Here is a 17328-nt window from a genome sequence, read left to right as displayed (position 1 = left end):
CTTTTTAGTGCCGTTCTGATAGGATCAACCGTTCCAGGACGTATTGACATTTTAGCTGCATCAACGATCCGTTTGAACGCTATCTTTTTCTTATTAGGTTTCACTTGCATCCTCTTTGCACCTGGACTGAATGTCCGCCCCTTCACACCCAGACCGAGTTTGGTTTTAGCCTTCATGATATTCGCAACGCCCAAAGCTGCAGCTTTTTCACCGAAATTTGCGTCTTTTGCAAAAACACGCTGCCAAGCTTTGTCGTGGAGTACTCTGTCCGCTGCGTGTCGAGCGTCGATGTTTTCTCGATTTTTCGAATACGCAATGTCGTGCTCTTTGCAAGCCGCGTCGAGCGCATTAATTCCCGGATCACCTCGTTCGAGTCTCTGTTTCAGTTTAGTACCAGGACCACAATATTGATAGCCAGGTAAATGTAGTTCAACCGGAAGTTTATTGATGAGATCGTTGATAAGTCCTTTTCCACGTTTCTTCCGACGCTCGATCATTACTGAGGAGATACCGTTTTTAGACATCCTATTTATACTTTTTTTTCTCATCACCTACTGCACCATATTTTCCAGGCTGAACGCTTCCTGAAAATGGCTCACTGCCTGTTATTGTTTTAGCTTCCCAGTCAGATTTCTTAGTTCCACGATAAAATTGATCTTTCAAGTATTCCTTCATGCTCTGAGTTATGGGATTTTTATCTCGATTATCCATTTTCGTGTGTATGTATCGAAAGTTCGATGACAACTGAGAAATGTCTTTATAAGCGACGTACTTATACCTATTTCTCTCAGTCATGATCATGATGAGGTTTAATAATCAACCAATCAAATTATCTATAAAGAATTTTGATGAGTTCGTGCAACACGATGCTAAGAATAAACGTCATGGGGAGCTGTTACCAAGTAGTATACGTGCAGTATTTTGTGGTCCATCGAATTGTGGCAAGACCAACGCGCTTCTCACCCTCATTACACATCCCAACGGTTTGAGATTTGAGAATGTGTATGTGTATTCAAAGTCTTTGAATCAGCCAAAGTACATATTTCTCAAACGCTTACTCGAATCTGTGCAAGGAGTGAAATATTTTCCCTTCACCGATCACGAGCTAGTAATCAAACCGGAAGAAGCTCAACCAAATTCCCTCATGATTTTCGATGATATCGCTTGTGAAAAACAGGACAATGTGAGAGCATTTTTCTGCATGGGACGACACAAAGACGTAGACTGCTTTTACCTCTGCCAAACGTATGCACGTATCCCAAAACATCTCGTTCGTGATAATATCAATTTACTGGTTATTTTTAAGCAAGATGAAATGAATTTGAAACATATATACGATGATCACGTAAATACCGACATGTCTTACAAACAATTTAAAAGTTTATGTTCAAAGTGCTGGAATGATAATAAATATGGGTTCGTGGTAATAGACAAGGATAGTGAATTGAACAAGGGTCGTTACAGGAGAGGATTCGATTGCTTTATATATTTATAATTTCAAACTTTATCGCACAGTTGAAATGCAACCTTAAAAGTGTGAATATGCACAGAGCCGAGCTGAATAAGGAAAAAAACATTTTACGCCGAATTGCCAGCGCGAGCGATGCGATTCGACGAAAACACAAAATGTTGAAATTGGGGAAAATGACGACTGAGAAAGCCATGAGTGAAATTTTCAAACCCGTAATGAATCCTTTGGAGAAGTTGGTTGATCAGTCAGTAAAACAGGAATCAGCTATCAAGAAAGAACCGAATGAGGAGTCTTCCGTGAAAAAAGAAGATGAATTTATCGATAACGAAGATGATGAATTCGAACGTTCGTTTCAAACGGCTCACGGGGATATCTCGGAAGAGGATATTAGTTTTGAGGATGATGATGATAGTATTAAACGTGATGATTTGTCTCAAAATTACTTAAATATGTTTGACACGGTGGAAAAGAAAGAGCTGGATACATCGTATGGAGTACGAAAATTACAGGGAAATCGTTTAATGATCGGAAATTCACCAATTACGTTTGAGCGAAATATTATTCGTATCGGTGATAAGACTTTTGATCAAAGTGAGGGTTTATTGGAATTACTGTTTAAAAAATCCCCCGATGAATCTCGAATAACGACAAACGATAGAGAAAATTATCGCAAAATTCTCAATTCGACAAACGCTTATAGAAAACATTATATTCATGATCACGCAATTCGCAATGATAATAGTAGAAAATTCAAAAATATAATTGCTCAAATGATTGATTCACCGATGAGAAAATCCTCACCAACGCGACACTCGGAACGATTGGGTAAAAGCTTACCGCGGTATAAAATTTTCAAAAGAAATAGTACCCTGGATTACGTTTATTGGGATGACCCTAATGAGCTGGTTGATAGACTGCGTCTTCTTTATGCTTCACAAGTTGCAGGCAATGCAAGTCACGTCAATGAAATAATTTCCATCATCGAGGAATTGCGTGAAGCTCAAATTATTTATTAGGTAGTACACACACTACTCGAGTTCAGTTAAATCATGAGTGTCGACGTGTTTGGACGACAATTGTCGAATAAGAGTGTTTCTCCGGGGAGCCGTGGTCCTCCTGGTAATGGATTTAAAATTACGCTCGATGGTCAATATGATATAGATAATAAGAGATTGTGTAATCTTGCTGAGCCTAAACTCGAGAATGATGCTGTTACTGTACGATTAATGCAAAATTTTGTTAAACAAGAAGTACGTCTCGTGTATACAATTACATCTTCCATGCGAAACCAGCTGGATGATCATGAAACCATGATTCGAGCTCTCGAAAACAATTTTAATGACAACTTAAACACCCAACGTATTAATCAGGATACACTAGCAGAATTGACGATGCGTAATTCTGAAATCATTGCACAATTGGAAGACAGACTGATAGCATTGGAAAAAATCCATAATATAAGCCAAAAACATCGAGTTGATGATAGCGAACTTTCAGACAAAAATAAACGAGAAACGAATCGTGAATCCGAGCATTTCGCAATTTTCAAGTAATTTTGGACCAACGCACTAGAATGAGTGAGAAGAAAAGAGTGGTGGTGGAAGAGCTTCACAGACCTGCCAGAAGAAACTATCCTCGTCGTCGTGTGGATATTCGAGGATTAGATGAAACTTGGCAGGCAGATCTCGTGGATATGACTGCGTATGCGCGATACAACAACGGTTACAAATATTTACTTACGATAATTGATATATTTTCAAAGTATGCTTGGGCGATGCCGATCAAGAGTAAGAATGGCAGAGATGTATCGAATGCTCTAGCAACTATACTTGCCGAGGGTCGCGTACCAAAAAAATTACATGTCGATCGTGGTAAAGAATTTTATAATAATGAATTCAAAGCCCTCCTACAACGTTATAATATTAAATTATACTCTACATTTAGCAATATGAAAGCATCAATATGCGAACGTTTCAATCGCACCGTGAAAAGTAAAATGTGGAAACAATTTATTTTGCGAGGTACGTACAAATGGATAGACATTTTGGATGATCTGATTTCAAGTTACAATGACAGCAAACATCGAACAATGAAGATGAAACCTAAAGATGTAAACGTTCAAAATGAGAAAAAAATTCTACGCAATATTTATGGAGTTTATCGCGTGAGTGGTACGCAAAAAGTAAAGTTTAAAGTTGGTGATAGAGTCCGAATCAGCAAGTACAAGCATGTTTTCGAAAAAGGTTATACACCCAACTGGACAACCGAAATATTTACCATAAGTATGATACAAAATACCGATCCTGTTACATATAAACTTGTGGACTACCAGAATCAACCAATTGAAGGTGGTTTCTATCAAGAAGAGCTCACAAAAGTCAAATATCCGGATATTTACCTTGTGGAAAAAATAGTGCGAAAACGTGGAAATAAACTGCTCGTCAAATGGCTAGGTTTCGACAATTCACACAATACATGGATAAATGAATCAGATTTGTAAAGGTTTTTTGAATAAATACACACACATACAAAAATGAGTTTTTTTTATTTTTTCTTATAACCATATGGTACAGTATCCGTTGTGTGAGGTAACAGAATTCTTTTATCATCTTGCCAGCTCAAAGCTAATTTTTTCTGTTTTATCGTATAAACCTCATGTTTCTGACTCTGAATTAAATATCGATGTTTTATCGAATCGTGGTGATCAAATAAACATTTTTTTGATCCTTTAATTCCTTTAGCCTTCTTTCTATCCCCATTCTCACTGAAAACCTTAAATGCGTATAATTTCGCTCGTAATCCAATAAATTCCTCGATTATTTTGCCATTCATTTCATCTTTCATCAAACCAAGAACTTTTTTATTCACTAGAGGAATTCCATAAACGTTATTGCTGGGGTAATCGGAAGTGTCAAATTTTTGCAAATCTCGTTTGATATAATCATAAATGTTAGGAACAGTGAAATGATATAGAAGACTATCTGTATCGGTATACATGAGCTTTGCTTGATTTCCGAATGTTTTCTTGATATAATTGTAGTGGAAATCGTAAATGTATGTTTTCGATAGATCGAGAACCGAAAATCCAACGTAAATGGGTTTATTGAAAAGTACTTTGGTGCGATCCATCTCGATTATAACCATATCATTGTCAAATACTGTACAACTATGGAAATTTGGTTTTGCAATGAGAGCTTTTGCTCCATACCTTCCCTCCCACTTTGTCACGATTCTTACATCTTTATGTTTTCTCACATTTTCCATTGTTTTTCCAAAAACTGCGTTGTTCATTAATTTATAAAAGTTTTTTTCAAATTCATTATTGGATTTTTTTCGCAATTCTGTATTTAAATCTATGTATTTTTTCAGCCATGGAGCTTGGTTAAATTTTAGAATTCTGTGAATTTTGGTTAGTTTCATTCCCAGGTTTAAATATTGTTTTAAATTTCGATAATGTAGTATATATCTATGTTTGGAATGAAGTGTCGTTATCAATTTTGATTGTTTACTATTGGGTGGTGTGTAATGTTCCGGACAAAGTGGGAGATCTTTATGTAGCTCGAAAAGTTCTTCAGGGTATTCCAAGTCTACTTCGAGTATGTAACCAATAGGCGAATCATCTGGAACGTTGAATATATCTATATGTGATATCCATTCGAAACCATCATAGGGTAAAAACAGACTCATAGCTCCACCGTAGAGATTATTCACATCAAAGTACATGAGATATGTTTCCTCTTTGCTTGGATCGAATTTTTCATTCATGTATCTATTGTTTGCTTGAGCATATCGGTTCGAGCACTGTGCTACTCCACCGCGAAGACCACTCTCGATAAACAAAATTTTCTCAACATCAGTGAGAAGCTCAAGCTCCACCCCGGTACACTTGAGCATCGCATCAAAAGCAAGCCCCGGAGCCGTGAAATAATGCAGAGGGTCCAATTTGTAAGTAGAAAAGCAGTTGCGTCGAAAATTTTCAAATATGTCAGCCAAAAGCAGTACATCAGTTTTCTAATATAAATCCGAATATTCAGCTAATGAGGCGATTTTGAACGCATTCCAAACTTTCATTGCATGATCGTAGTCTTGGTCGGAGATTTCCTCGTTGTTGAGTTTTGAATAAAAATGCTCTTTTGATGGCAACTGCTTTTCATCGAGTTTTTCCCAAGAATCAATGTATTCATAAGGAAATACTCCCTTTCTTGAGAGCATTTTGAACTCCTCCACACTATTACAGTGTTTTCGGGTAATCGATTTATCATGGTCATTCAGGTAAGATGACAATTTGTCAAGACTGCTTGGCATGAACCTAAATGAATCGATGAAGCGTAAATTTACATTTGTGCCTGAGACGTATTTTGTGAAAGAAATATATCTATCTTTATTAATTGGAAGAAGTTTAACCGTACCATCGAATCGTGTAGCCAGAGATTTAATGAGAAAATGTGAGTCGTAGCCGAAGAGATTGTGAAAAACTATTGGAATGGTGTGGGACTTGGTATAGTTCAAATTACACCCTTGATGCGCAGCACCGTGATACTTACCAGTAAAATGACAATGATCACAGTGCTTCACATCAGTGTGAGTGAATGGCTGCTCACAGATATGACACATTTCAGCATTTTTATACGCTATTTTTTCGTTGGTTGTGAGCGGTTTCATAGGCAAGATATTATTCACACGAGAATCAACCATTTGCGCTATTAACAATAATTGATCGATGAACCACTCGATACAATCAGATCCACGTTTTATTGCAAAATTTGAGAGCGTCTCGTCAAAGGCACATTGTAAATAATACGCTACACTGTGTGGGACATGCTTTTGACACTGTATATCATTTCCAGTTGGTTCGAGAATACTCTCGAGATCGGCATACACAACGAATGGTACTGATTCTTTGTACCGATAATTTTTGAATTTCAATATTTTGTTTTTTTCGTCCGGTAACACCATTTTCGCCTTATTTAGACTCAAGCAATCGCGTTTATGATTTTCAAAAGAACTTTGCAGTTTGAAGTGATTCAAGCAGTTATCACAGAACCATGTGCGTTTATCATAGTTTGTTACCTGTGAACTCAGTAGACGTGACAAATTACGAATCCAAGCAAAGTGATAAATTGGTTGGAAATTGTTCTCATCATCCACTTCCATACCAATATTACTCGCCACCATGAGAAGGTGAATCGTTGGTTTTTCCGATTTATTTTTGCTCAAGTATAACGGTACAATTTCACTTTTTTGTTTGCATTTTTCAATACCATATACGTTGATTGTCAAATTATTCATTTTTTCAAATTTAGGAATACTGTTTAAAGTAATTGGAAAGTTTATACCGTCATGCTTGAGCTCTGATAAATATTGGGAGTATGAACTAAGTTTATCTACATTCTTATGCATTGGATGAAGGGCTGCTGTCACAGCCCACAGAAAACAAAATTCATCATCGTTTTTTATATTTACGACAGCCTTCTTCTTCTGTATGTCGTGAGGCAACGTAACAAATGTTGACAAAGCTCCACGCAACGGTGAGTACTGATTGATATTGACTACGAGGTTTATGATTTCACGCAACGACCAACCGGAATCACGTTCTTGAAAATCCTCAATTTTCGTCAACAGCTGATCCGTTACATTTTCATCGAACCATCTTTTAATGTCTGTAGCGGCGAGGATTGCTTCATTTCTCGTATTGAAAAATTTCTTCTCTTCGATTATTTCACCATTTTTCATTGTAGAAAATTCACACGCCAATACAACGTTCACTTTCAGATTTCCCACTTTTTGTATTAAATTTGCTAATCTTTTAACTGTGGATACTTTTGCATCATACAGGAATGATCTCAGATCCTTGTGAAGGAGATTCACCACTGCACCGGTTCGGATACGACTGTTAAAAGCTGTTTCGAGATCTACCCAGCGAATACGATCAGTCGTTTTTTCACGCGCGCCAATATTTCCACCACGTCTCTGATCATTCTTGAATTTTTCACGCAATGATATGAGCAATGATATAGTTGTTTGAATTTTCGTTTTTTCACCACTCGATAGATCACAATTTTTCAATATTTTATTTAATAATTTGATATTACGAGTTCCATATTTCATCCATTTATCTACTTGATCACCGGATGCATTTTTTAATAATTTATAGGCTTTTTTCATCAAGCTTATTAGTTGCAAACACTTTTTTGATTCCATTGTGTATAGATCGTAATTGTGCACAGGGTAGGAAATCAATGAAGAATCACACGAGTACCGCTCTATTTATACTCGAGCATGAGCAGAGATTTCAATGGAAAAATGATTCACCGAAAAAAAATTCAAGCAATAATCCTTATCTGATTAGTATATTCCAGAATGTGCGAGTAGATGGCAGCATTCACGATGGAAAATATAACTCATGATAAATAATATCAATAGAGTATTCTGGATCATTCGGGATAGATGATGTCATTCAGAAAAAATTCAGGGAGAAGGGGTAGATGAGTATAAAAGGCTGAATTTTTCATGAAGTCCATCAGTCAAATGCGAGATCGAAATAAGGATCGTCGAGAGTTAAAAACGAGAATCGAATTATTTTTGAAAAATATTCAAGAACTTCGAAAGCTCATTCAATTGAAAAGTGATACAAATAATCTCACAAGAAAGTTGTCACAATTATATTTATATCAAGAACAGTGATCTCAGTAATATGGATTTGTCGGTAATCAACAAAGTCAGTCGCATGGATAATTTCCTGCCAACGAAGAAGTTCGTAGATTTGGAGCCTGGAAAAATCTACAAAATCACCGGGTTGAAGCAAATAAATACAACATTCGGAGGACAAGTCACAATGGAACTTGAGAGCGAATTTCAAGTATTTCTACCAGCCAGAATCACCAAAGCATTCCAAGAACATCCTGAGGAATTTCAAAAAATGACTCAAGCATCTGTGGAAAATCATCTTCACGTGCGCCCTTTGGGTGGAAAATATAACCAGTGTGAATTTATTTATATGTAAAAACATTTATTTTCATGTGAACATTTTTATTTCCATGCAAAAATTGTTAAAAAATGTATAACAGCGATCAACGAATAAAAATGTAAAAAACATATTTTCGTATTAACTTTTTTTTAAACTTTATGTGTAAAAATATTTACGATTTGAGTTAATTGGTTGGCATACTGTGAGAAAAATATATTTATTGAATTGTTTAATAGAAAACTGGGCTCTGAAAATATGAGATCGAGTAAAAAGAATAAGAGAATGTTGAACTCTCGATCGACGTGCCGAATATCCCATGCTGGTGTGCGTGGAGCACACGAGTACAACTTGATTTCTTCCTCTCACATGGACACGAAATTAGATATATTTTAGTTATGATTATTTCCTGAGTCAGAATGTGAAACGTATCGTCAATCGAACATGCAGAAAGAGAGTGAGGCAGGTCAGTGCGAAATAAAGTACACATAAGAAATTATAGATCGTCCGTTTATTCGAGAAATAAAGCGTTGCTACAGAGAATGCAGAAGAGAAGCTTCTGTCCGCTGAAACGCGCAATTCCCTACAATAAACGAGAGAAAATACTTCGTAAAATTCATAGACGAATTTATCCAAAGATCGGGTTACAGGGCTCCACTACGGAAACATATGTGTTATAAACGTTCGCAGGTAATAATTTCAAATTTTTTCTTGGATCATAGAGCAAACTTATTTCGCGTCACTCGGTGACCCAGAAAAAAATAAATAATTATTACGTGGCTGGCTCCGCAGAGCATCATGTTACAAGCATGCTCGAACTATCACGGATTTGTTGTTCTATAGTGCGACTCATAACTGATGTCATATTTGAAAGATGAGTTATTTTCTTTCTTAATCAGTAATTGATATTTCTCTCTTTTTATCAGCACTATTGTTAGATTTCAAAAACTTGAAAACATTTATGTATATTCATCATACAGATTTTCAGAAAAAAATTGACATTTGAGACAATTTATGATTAACGGTATAGGTCCATCGAATTCGTCGGTATCCGTTTTTTGATAATGTTTTCGACATCGGCGATAACTCATGAAATGCTCATCGATGCGCCATTCTTTAGGAAGTCTGTCCCATACGTCGTCAATGTCCTTCCATGCATAAGTTAGAATAAATTCTTGAGGAAGACAAGCGATATCCTCCGTCTTCATTGCTCTCAGACTTCCCAATGTAGCGAAGATTCTTAAGGATCGTGGAAATGATGAATTTTCAACGCCATGCTTCAAATACCATTCCTTCAAACGTTGAACATTTTCAAAGGCACAATTGTATTCGCGTACCCCATTGTGATACTTGTAATGCTGATATATTGGCGTGGGTAATTTTCGCAATGCGGGGCAACCCAAATCCTCCATATTAATGATCAACTTTGAATCTCCTATAATATCTGTGATCCATTGCTGTTTTTCCAACCCTTTCACATAAACTAAATTCACATTTTTTAAAATAATTTCAAATACGTTCTTTAATTCATCATAAGGAATATCACCAGCATTCCATGGGATACCGTGATGGTTACGTTCACACCACTTATTCTGACTCTTATATTTGGCTGGCAAACTATCCCATTCACATGGAGGCTTAACTAGAAAGCATCCAAACTCCTCGTAAGCTTCCGCACTGGGATAAATTTTAATGACGGCTAGCTCTTTCAATACGAAATTATTGATAGGCATCTTGAAACCTTGCAAATCTAAAATGGCTTCCATTGCTCAGCTTATTTTTTACAGTAATGCTCAAGGGTTCAGCATAAAGTGACGATGAGGGGTAAAATCTCCTTTTATAGGACACACCCCCACTATGACACACATTTTTCCAGAATTTTAAAATCGGGATGACGTCATCAATCAGATTTAAAAATTCTTGGAATGTATCAGGAGCGACTATTAGCTGTGACATCTATGATTCCAACATTTTTCCGAAATTTTCAGTCGGTAAAATAGGAAATGGTGTCTCATAGAATATTTTGAAATGACGTTCTAGAACTTTCGAAATGACGTCATCGTTCTAGAAGGTTCGAAAGTCATCGTTCCACAGCGTTCGAAATGATGACGTCATCGTTCTAGAACGTTCTCGAAGGTTCTGACTCGCTTCGTTAGGTGACTCGCATTACCCCGCAAGATCCAGAACATTCGAAATGATGACGTCATCGTTCCAGAACATTCGAAATGACGTCATCGTTCTAGAACGTTCGAAATGATGACGTCATCGTGACAATGACTCAGCAAAAAAGTATCCAGAACCGGCCTTGTATATCTACTAGCTGAAATTGAACAGAAGGTAAAACTTTTCTCTCCCTTCAAATTTCATTAAAAAAAACCACATTGTTTCAGAGTTACGACAATCAAGGTACTTGAAGTTTCACTGGAAATTGGACGGAGGAAAATGTAAAAAAAAATTCAGTAAATAAACAATCGCTGACGCAACTCTTCTTATGCTTGAAATATCGTGTGCAATCTAATATTTCTCACGATACGCGGGAATTTTCAAAATTTTTCTTTCGCTAAAAACGCGATGATTGAGCGAAAAAAATCGTTTCCAATAAAAAAATTGAAACTAATACCTCAACGTTTGAGGATTCGCTCGTGGAATTGAGGAGAAAAAATTTCATGTGAAAACGCGGTCCAATTGAAAGGAGAATCCAACAAATCAAAAATCAACGTCTTTCGAAATGACGTAGCACCCGTAAAAAGGGTCGTAGTGACTTTTCGAATGAACCAAAGTAAAGGTGAATGTCTTCCCTTCAAAATGCGCCTTCTTGCATCCGAGATCTAAACCAGTGGTCTAGTAGAAGAAAAAAGAGCGCGGAACATTTTTGGTCTTTTATTCGAAAATTTTTCCCCGGTAGTAAAAACACTTGAAAAAAAGTAAAAAAAAAACAGCGAAAAATATTGAAAGACCGCAACCTTAGTTTTGAATGATCTTCAAATATTATCATTGTTAATTTGAAATTTTCTTCCTCATTATTTGTTTCATGATAGGGAAAAAAATGTAAGACCATTCTAATATAGACAAGATTTACATCATTTGAAATTGACTAAACAATTTTTGTCCGTCAACGTAGAAAAAATAACTATTTAATACCGTTGATTGCTTTCGCCACCTGAAGGTACTTACTCAACTTTAAACAAATCATTTGTAAAAAAATTTTTGGAGATAAGAAAAAATGTATAATTTTCCAAAATATTTAGTAATTGTTACTCTTCTAAAAAAAAAGCGAAATCACTATAAAAATACTTCAAAAAAGTAAAAAAAGAACGCCAAGTATTAAAAAACCGCCCCTTTAGTTTCGAATATATTTTCAGTAAATGAAAAATTTCCTTTCCCATTATTTATTGCTAAAATGACATAGTAGGGAAATCAAGATAGGAAAAAAATATGAGATCCTTTTAGCATAGTCAAGAATTTTGAATAAATTTCGATTTCTGCAGAGAATCATGTTACACCTCCAACTGTACCGGCTAAAGAGTTTTGTGACTTCAAGCGTTCCCAGAATGATTTTGCGATTAAGATATTGTTATTCTAATTTAATACCCAAATTCACTGTCAAAATTACACACAAACTTGGCGTGGATGGTTTTCAAATGGATGCTCGGGAAGACACGATTGATCAAATATACTATTCAAAATTAATGGTTTGATGAATAAAATAGATTCCTGAGGTAGTATATAGATGAAAGAGATTAATGAAGAAAATAAAATGATTAGCAAATATGAATGATTTAATGAATAATTACACAATACATAGGCGAATGGATTAAATTATTGAATCAACAAACGAATAGGATGTTGAGAAAGTATGGTTTTAGGAATATAAAAATGGACAATCTGGTGAATGAATCAACGAATGGGATACAGAATACTTGTGATGAACCAGTACATGGATAGGAAAAACAGAACGCTCGAGTGAAATCAAAGACGTTCGAGAACGAATCGAACAGCCGTCGAGATCACTACGCTTCATAAATAAATAAAATGTTTAATTGAGTTTGTTTATCGAAATGTAAATCAATAAATTTCATTATAATAATTTCAAATAGTGACTGAATTATAATACTTCAATAAATAAGTGAACAAATTACGTGAATGTGATATTTATTTTTGTGCCATTCTCCGACATACTTATCCACAGAAATTTCAAAGTTCGCCGGTATCTGCTGCCATTCAATGTATTTGCGCAATTAGTTTGGAAGACAGCAATTTCAAATCCATCCATAAATGAGCAACTGAAGACTTTTCTAATGAATTTTTCACTTCATATTTATATTATGGTGAGAGTCAAAAAGTAAAATGAATGGCACAGTATATAAATTTTATAGTTTGCAGATTTTTGCTGTATTTCAATGATCCAAATTTATAGTATTATAGAGAAAAGTTGTTAAAAGTCATGATGTTACATTAAAATGACATAGCGCATATAACATTCAGAAATTCTGTAGGTTTCCATGACGTTGGCAGGCATTATACTCAATCGCATCCAAAACTGAGCAACTGTAGACTTATCGTAATGAATGTTTTCACCAATAATTCCACATTTGCAGTTTGCAGAATAGGAATACTCAACATACACGTTATTTCATAAGTATTGTTGTCAAAAATTTGTGTTTGCCTACCGCATTCCGAAGATTTAACTTTTTATATTATCAGCAAAAAAAGCATCCAAAGACTTTTTGGAACAAGTTTCAAAATTTATTATTCGACAGGCCAGGTGGAAAAAGTATAACTACACTTATATCAACACCAGAAACTGTTTTGAGAATCTGATATACAAAATGTGCGAATAATGATCATAGTCGGAAACCACTTGAATCAGGTTACCACAATCAGCATGAAGAAATGGTAGAAAATTAAAGGACACATATTAGGCAACCAATTAATAATATGTATCGATCCACTGCCGATGGAGTCAAAACAAGGATCGGAAAGAGCAGAGCCAGACTCAATAGGAAGCAAAATATGGGAATATTCAAAAATAATGATGACACAAGAAATAAATTACAAAACATTTATTCGATTGGAGTTTCTCACATTATATATACTAACAGTTCCGTGTGTTCTTGTTTTATTAATTATCAACCATGATATTTCAGATCGCAAAAACAAAATTTGACGTTATAAGTTGACGAACATTTTTTCTTACAACTTCCAGACCTATTTTTGATAAACTGATTTGCCTTATTTATATTATTCACTAACTATGCGAACGTTTGTTACATATGTCCCGCACTTCGTAACGTCAAACCCCGACCGGTTCGTTACCACACAGCTATCAAAGAGAACTCGTATATATAACCTACATAATTACACATGATATATAATCACGCAACTGACGATATATTTACACTGAACAATATTCCGCGCACTCTGGTTTAATTGAAAGATTATCTCAGTTGACACTTATTTCCAATCGAATGGAATAATGAAATCTTGAAAATTTTTGTTGACATATGCATCGCGCATTTTTTATATTTTTTATTTGCACACACAGATCACAGTCTACATTTACGCGGCCGCTTTTATACCGGTTTAGTATACCACAAGTTTTAACAAAATAAATATTAATAACCACTTTTCACTAACCATTTTCATTTATTAATTAGAGTCCGCACACAACAGCACTTTGGGGATCATAACCTCACCTGTCAAAATGACGTTCAGTATGAAAACAAGTTTCAGGTGGTTTCGGATGTGCGTATCGATGTATTGATATCATATAACCTATTTACAAATGATATAAATGATAAACTTATTTTCAGTCAAACGAATTAATGAAATCTTAAAAAGTTTCGTCGACATGCATTTCATTTTTATTTTATTCTTTTTTACACACGACAGATCACAGACTACATTTACGCGACTTCTTTTATACCGGTTTACTTTAGCATTCCACAGGTTTTAGTACTATGCACTTCGTTAGATGACGAAAGTTTTTTTTATTTATCCCACACGCATTCCATAATGTCAAAACTCCGTTTGTTTATACGATGATCGAAAACTGACACATGGTTTTTATATATATATATAATATAATATTCACGGAGTCTGAGCGCGGTCGGGGTAAGACTCAAAAGTTAGAAGGCCTAAAATGGTGAACAGGCATTCTGTATAACGCATATATAGATATACAGAATACCACTTTTCACTAACCATTTTCATTTATTAATTAGAGTCCGCACACAACAGCACTTTGGGGATCATAACCTCACCTGTCAAAATGACGTTCAGTATGAAAACAAGTCTCGGGTGGTTTCGGATGTGCGTATCGATGTATTGATATCATATAACCTATTTACAAATGATATAAATGATAAACTTATTTTCAGTCAAACGAATTAATGAGATCATGCCCACGACACGAGCGTTGAACAACTGAATTTTTTATCATGATAAGGGATTGATGCTATTATATTCTCTCAAAATTTATAGATTTAAAAATTAACATAACTAATCAATTAGTCCGTTGTAATTATCAATTATATAAAAAAAATATCATTATTAGTACAAATTTGACTAGTTAACTTTTCGATTTGGCAACTTTGTTGTTGGTGGAGAGATATATCTACCTTGCCAACGGTAAACTGATAGCTTGTCACTCACTTATGACTTGATACACATAACCAATAATTTATTTGAATTTGAGGTTACGTCATTATTTATGATTACAAATATTTTTGTTATCACAGTATTTAATAAATATGAACAAAAAACATTTTTCTATTAATTATACCGAGAAAGTATACACGCCTGTACAGTACCGATACACTAATGTAAGCACGTCAGAACTAAACACGATATACGTCGATATACATATATATAAACAGCTGATAGAGCGGTGTTGCCGATGTCGTACCGAACCTAGTATTCAACGATTCGTCATGAGCGATAATCGTAGTTAATTTATGATTTCATTCTTAAAGTTTCGGTGACCTGATATTTTTATAACGCCATTAATAAGATAAATGTTCAACGAATACGTATATGATTTAATTTTTTTTTTTCCAGCATTTACGATCCCTTAAATTTGATTGAAAAATCACGATCCATTTACTGCCACTACGATGTCCAATTTTTAATACTTATTTTCTTGCTTAAATATTCGGTAACACCCCTCAATTTTTTTTACCGTAATTTTCGAACATTTTTCTATGCTGTGTAAAAAAATCAGATTTTTCTGTAGATTTTTAAATAGTGGCCATGATCTCATTAATGAAATCTTAAAAAGTTTCGTCGACATGCACCGCGTGTTTTTTTATTTTATTCTTTTTTACACACGACAGATCACAGACTACATTTACGCGACTGCTTTTATACCGGTTTAGTTTAGCATTCCACAGGTTTTAGTACTATGCACTTCGTTAGATGACGAAAGTTTTCTTTATTTATCCTACACGCATTCCATAATGTGAAAACTCCGTTTGTTTATACGATGATCGAAAACTGACACATGGTTTATATATATATATATAATATTCACGGAGTCTGAGCGCGGTCGGGGTAAGACTCAAAAGTTAGAAGGCCTAAAATGGCGAACAGGCATTCTGTATAACGCATATATAGATATACACAATGCCTGTTCGCTATTTTAGGCCTTCTAACTCTTGAGCCCCACCCGCGGTCGGCCTAGCAGCTGGAGGAGCCGACATCGTTGAGCCAATCAGAATGCGTAGAGGCACAACTCTACTACCACTAACTACGTCAAAACGCGTATACGCATACGTCGAACTCGTGATGTGTCAGTAACTTTTGCATAATCTTGAGCCCGTGCAAAGTTTTTTCTCAGCAAATACGCCCCCGAGAATGCTGATTTTGGGCTCATTCGACAGAGAACTTCTTAATTAGCTTAAAGTTCAATTTTCAAAGCCATACATAAATCATGAGCTTCGCAATTAAAGAAAATCACATGCCAATTTTACCCCCACCACCGCGAATCGTTTTATTCAGAGAAAGTATAGTCTCGGCGAGAGCCTCGGGCCAGCAGACGACAGGGCTGTCAATGTACTTGTCCCGAGACTCTACCGAGTCTCTTGATGTACGAAACGTAGACGATGTGTGGGAGGTGGATCTCGTAGATCTTCGTTCAATTAAAAATTACAACGATGGTTATGTGTATCTTCTCGTGGTTATAGATGTTTTAAGTAAATACGTCTGGGTAGAAGATTCGATAAGAAAACCGAATCTGTAGCAAAAGCTTTTGCACGTGTACTCCACAAACGTAATACTTGTAGATCACCAATTTGTTTACAATTGGATAGAGGTAAAGAATTTATGGGTAATGCATTTCAAACTCTTTTGAAGCGTAAAAACATTCAGTTTCGTACGGTAAGGAACCCTGATATTAAAGCCGCGATCGTTGAGCGTTTCAACCGCACCCTTAAAGAAAGAATGTGGCGCTATTTTACTTTTAGTAGGGAAAAACGATACATTGATATTTTACAAAATATTATCCATGCGTATAATCATGCGTTACATAGCGGTATAAAAATGGCACTAGCTTCTGTAACGCTTCGCACAGCTGCTAGAGCTCGAACGAATCTCATGCAGCGGTATAAAAAGCATTGCAGTCAAGAGGTTCCTAAATACAGCGTAGGTGATACTGTACGTATCAGTAGCGCGAAGGCAGCCTTTGCAAAAGGCCACAAGGGTAATTGGAGTGAAGAGCTGTTCAAAGTACACCGTGTATCAACAACGCGCCAGCCTTTCGTATATATATTTTACACGATATTCATGGTGAAGAGATTGATGGTATTTTTTATGAACCGGAATTATCAAGAGTTCGCGTAACTGCATCAATCAGGTCGAAAGTATAATAAAAGGTGGCATAATGAAGGATGAATTC

At 35.6% G+C, this 17328-nt stretch overlaps 1 protein-coding gene across 1 annotated transcript; it reads left to right on the top strand.

The window, feature by feature from the left end:
• The first annotated feature begins 1644 nt into the window (after nucleotides 1–1644).
• On the top strand, nucleotides 1645–3024 carry LOC122406327 (LIM/homeobox protein Lhx3-like). The gene is made up of 2 exons (XM_043411722.1): nucleotides 1645–1965; nucleotides 2842–3024. The coding sequence occupies exons 1-2, from the start codon at nucleotides 1645–1647 to the stop codon at nucleotides 3022–3024; spliced, it is 504 nt and encodes a 167-aa protein (XP_043267657.1).
• The last annotated feature ends 14304 nt before the right edge of the window (nucleotides 3025–17328 follow it).

The sequence above is a fragment of the Venturia canescens genome, chromosome 2, assembly GCF_019457755.1.
Source record: "Venturia canescens isolate UGA chromosome 2, ASM1945775v1, whole genome shotgun sequence".
Lineage (NCBI taxonomy): Eukaryota > Metazoa > Arthropoda > Insecta > Hymenoptera > Ichneumonidae > Venturia > Venturia canescens.
The sequence above is the reverse complement of the archived record's forward strand: the minus strand, read 5'-3'. Positions and strand labels throughout refer to the sequence as shown.

Excerpts from the sequence above, each read along its gene's own strand:
- LOC122406327 (XM_043411722.1), top strand. The coding sequence starts at position 1,645 with ATGACGACTGAGAAAGCCATGAGTGAAATTTTCAAACCCGTAATGAAT. Across the intron at positions 1,966-2,841 it reads AGCTGGATACATCGTATGGA|GATACACTAGCAGAATTGAC; the intron begins GTACGAAAATTA and ends CGTATTAATCAG.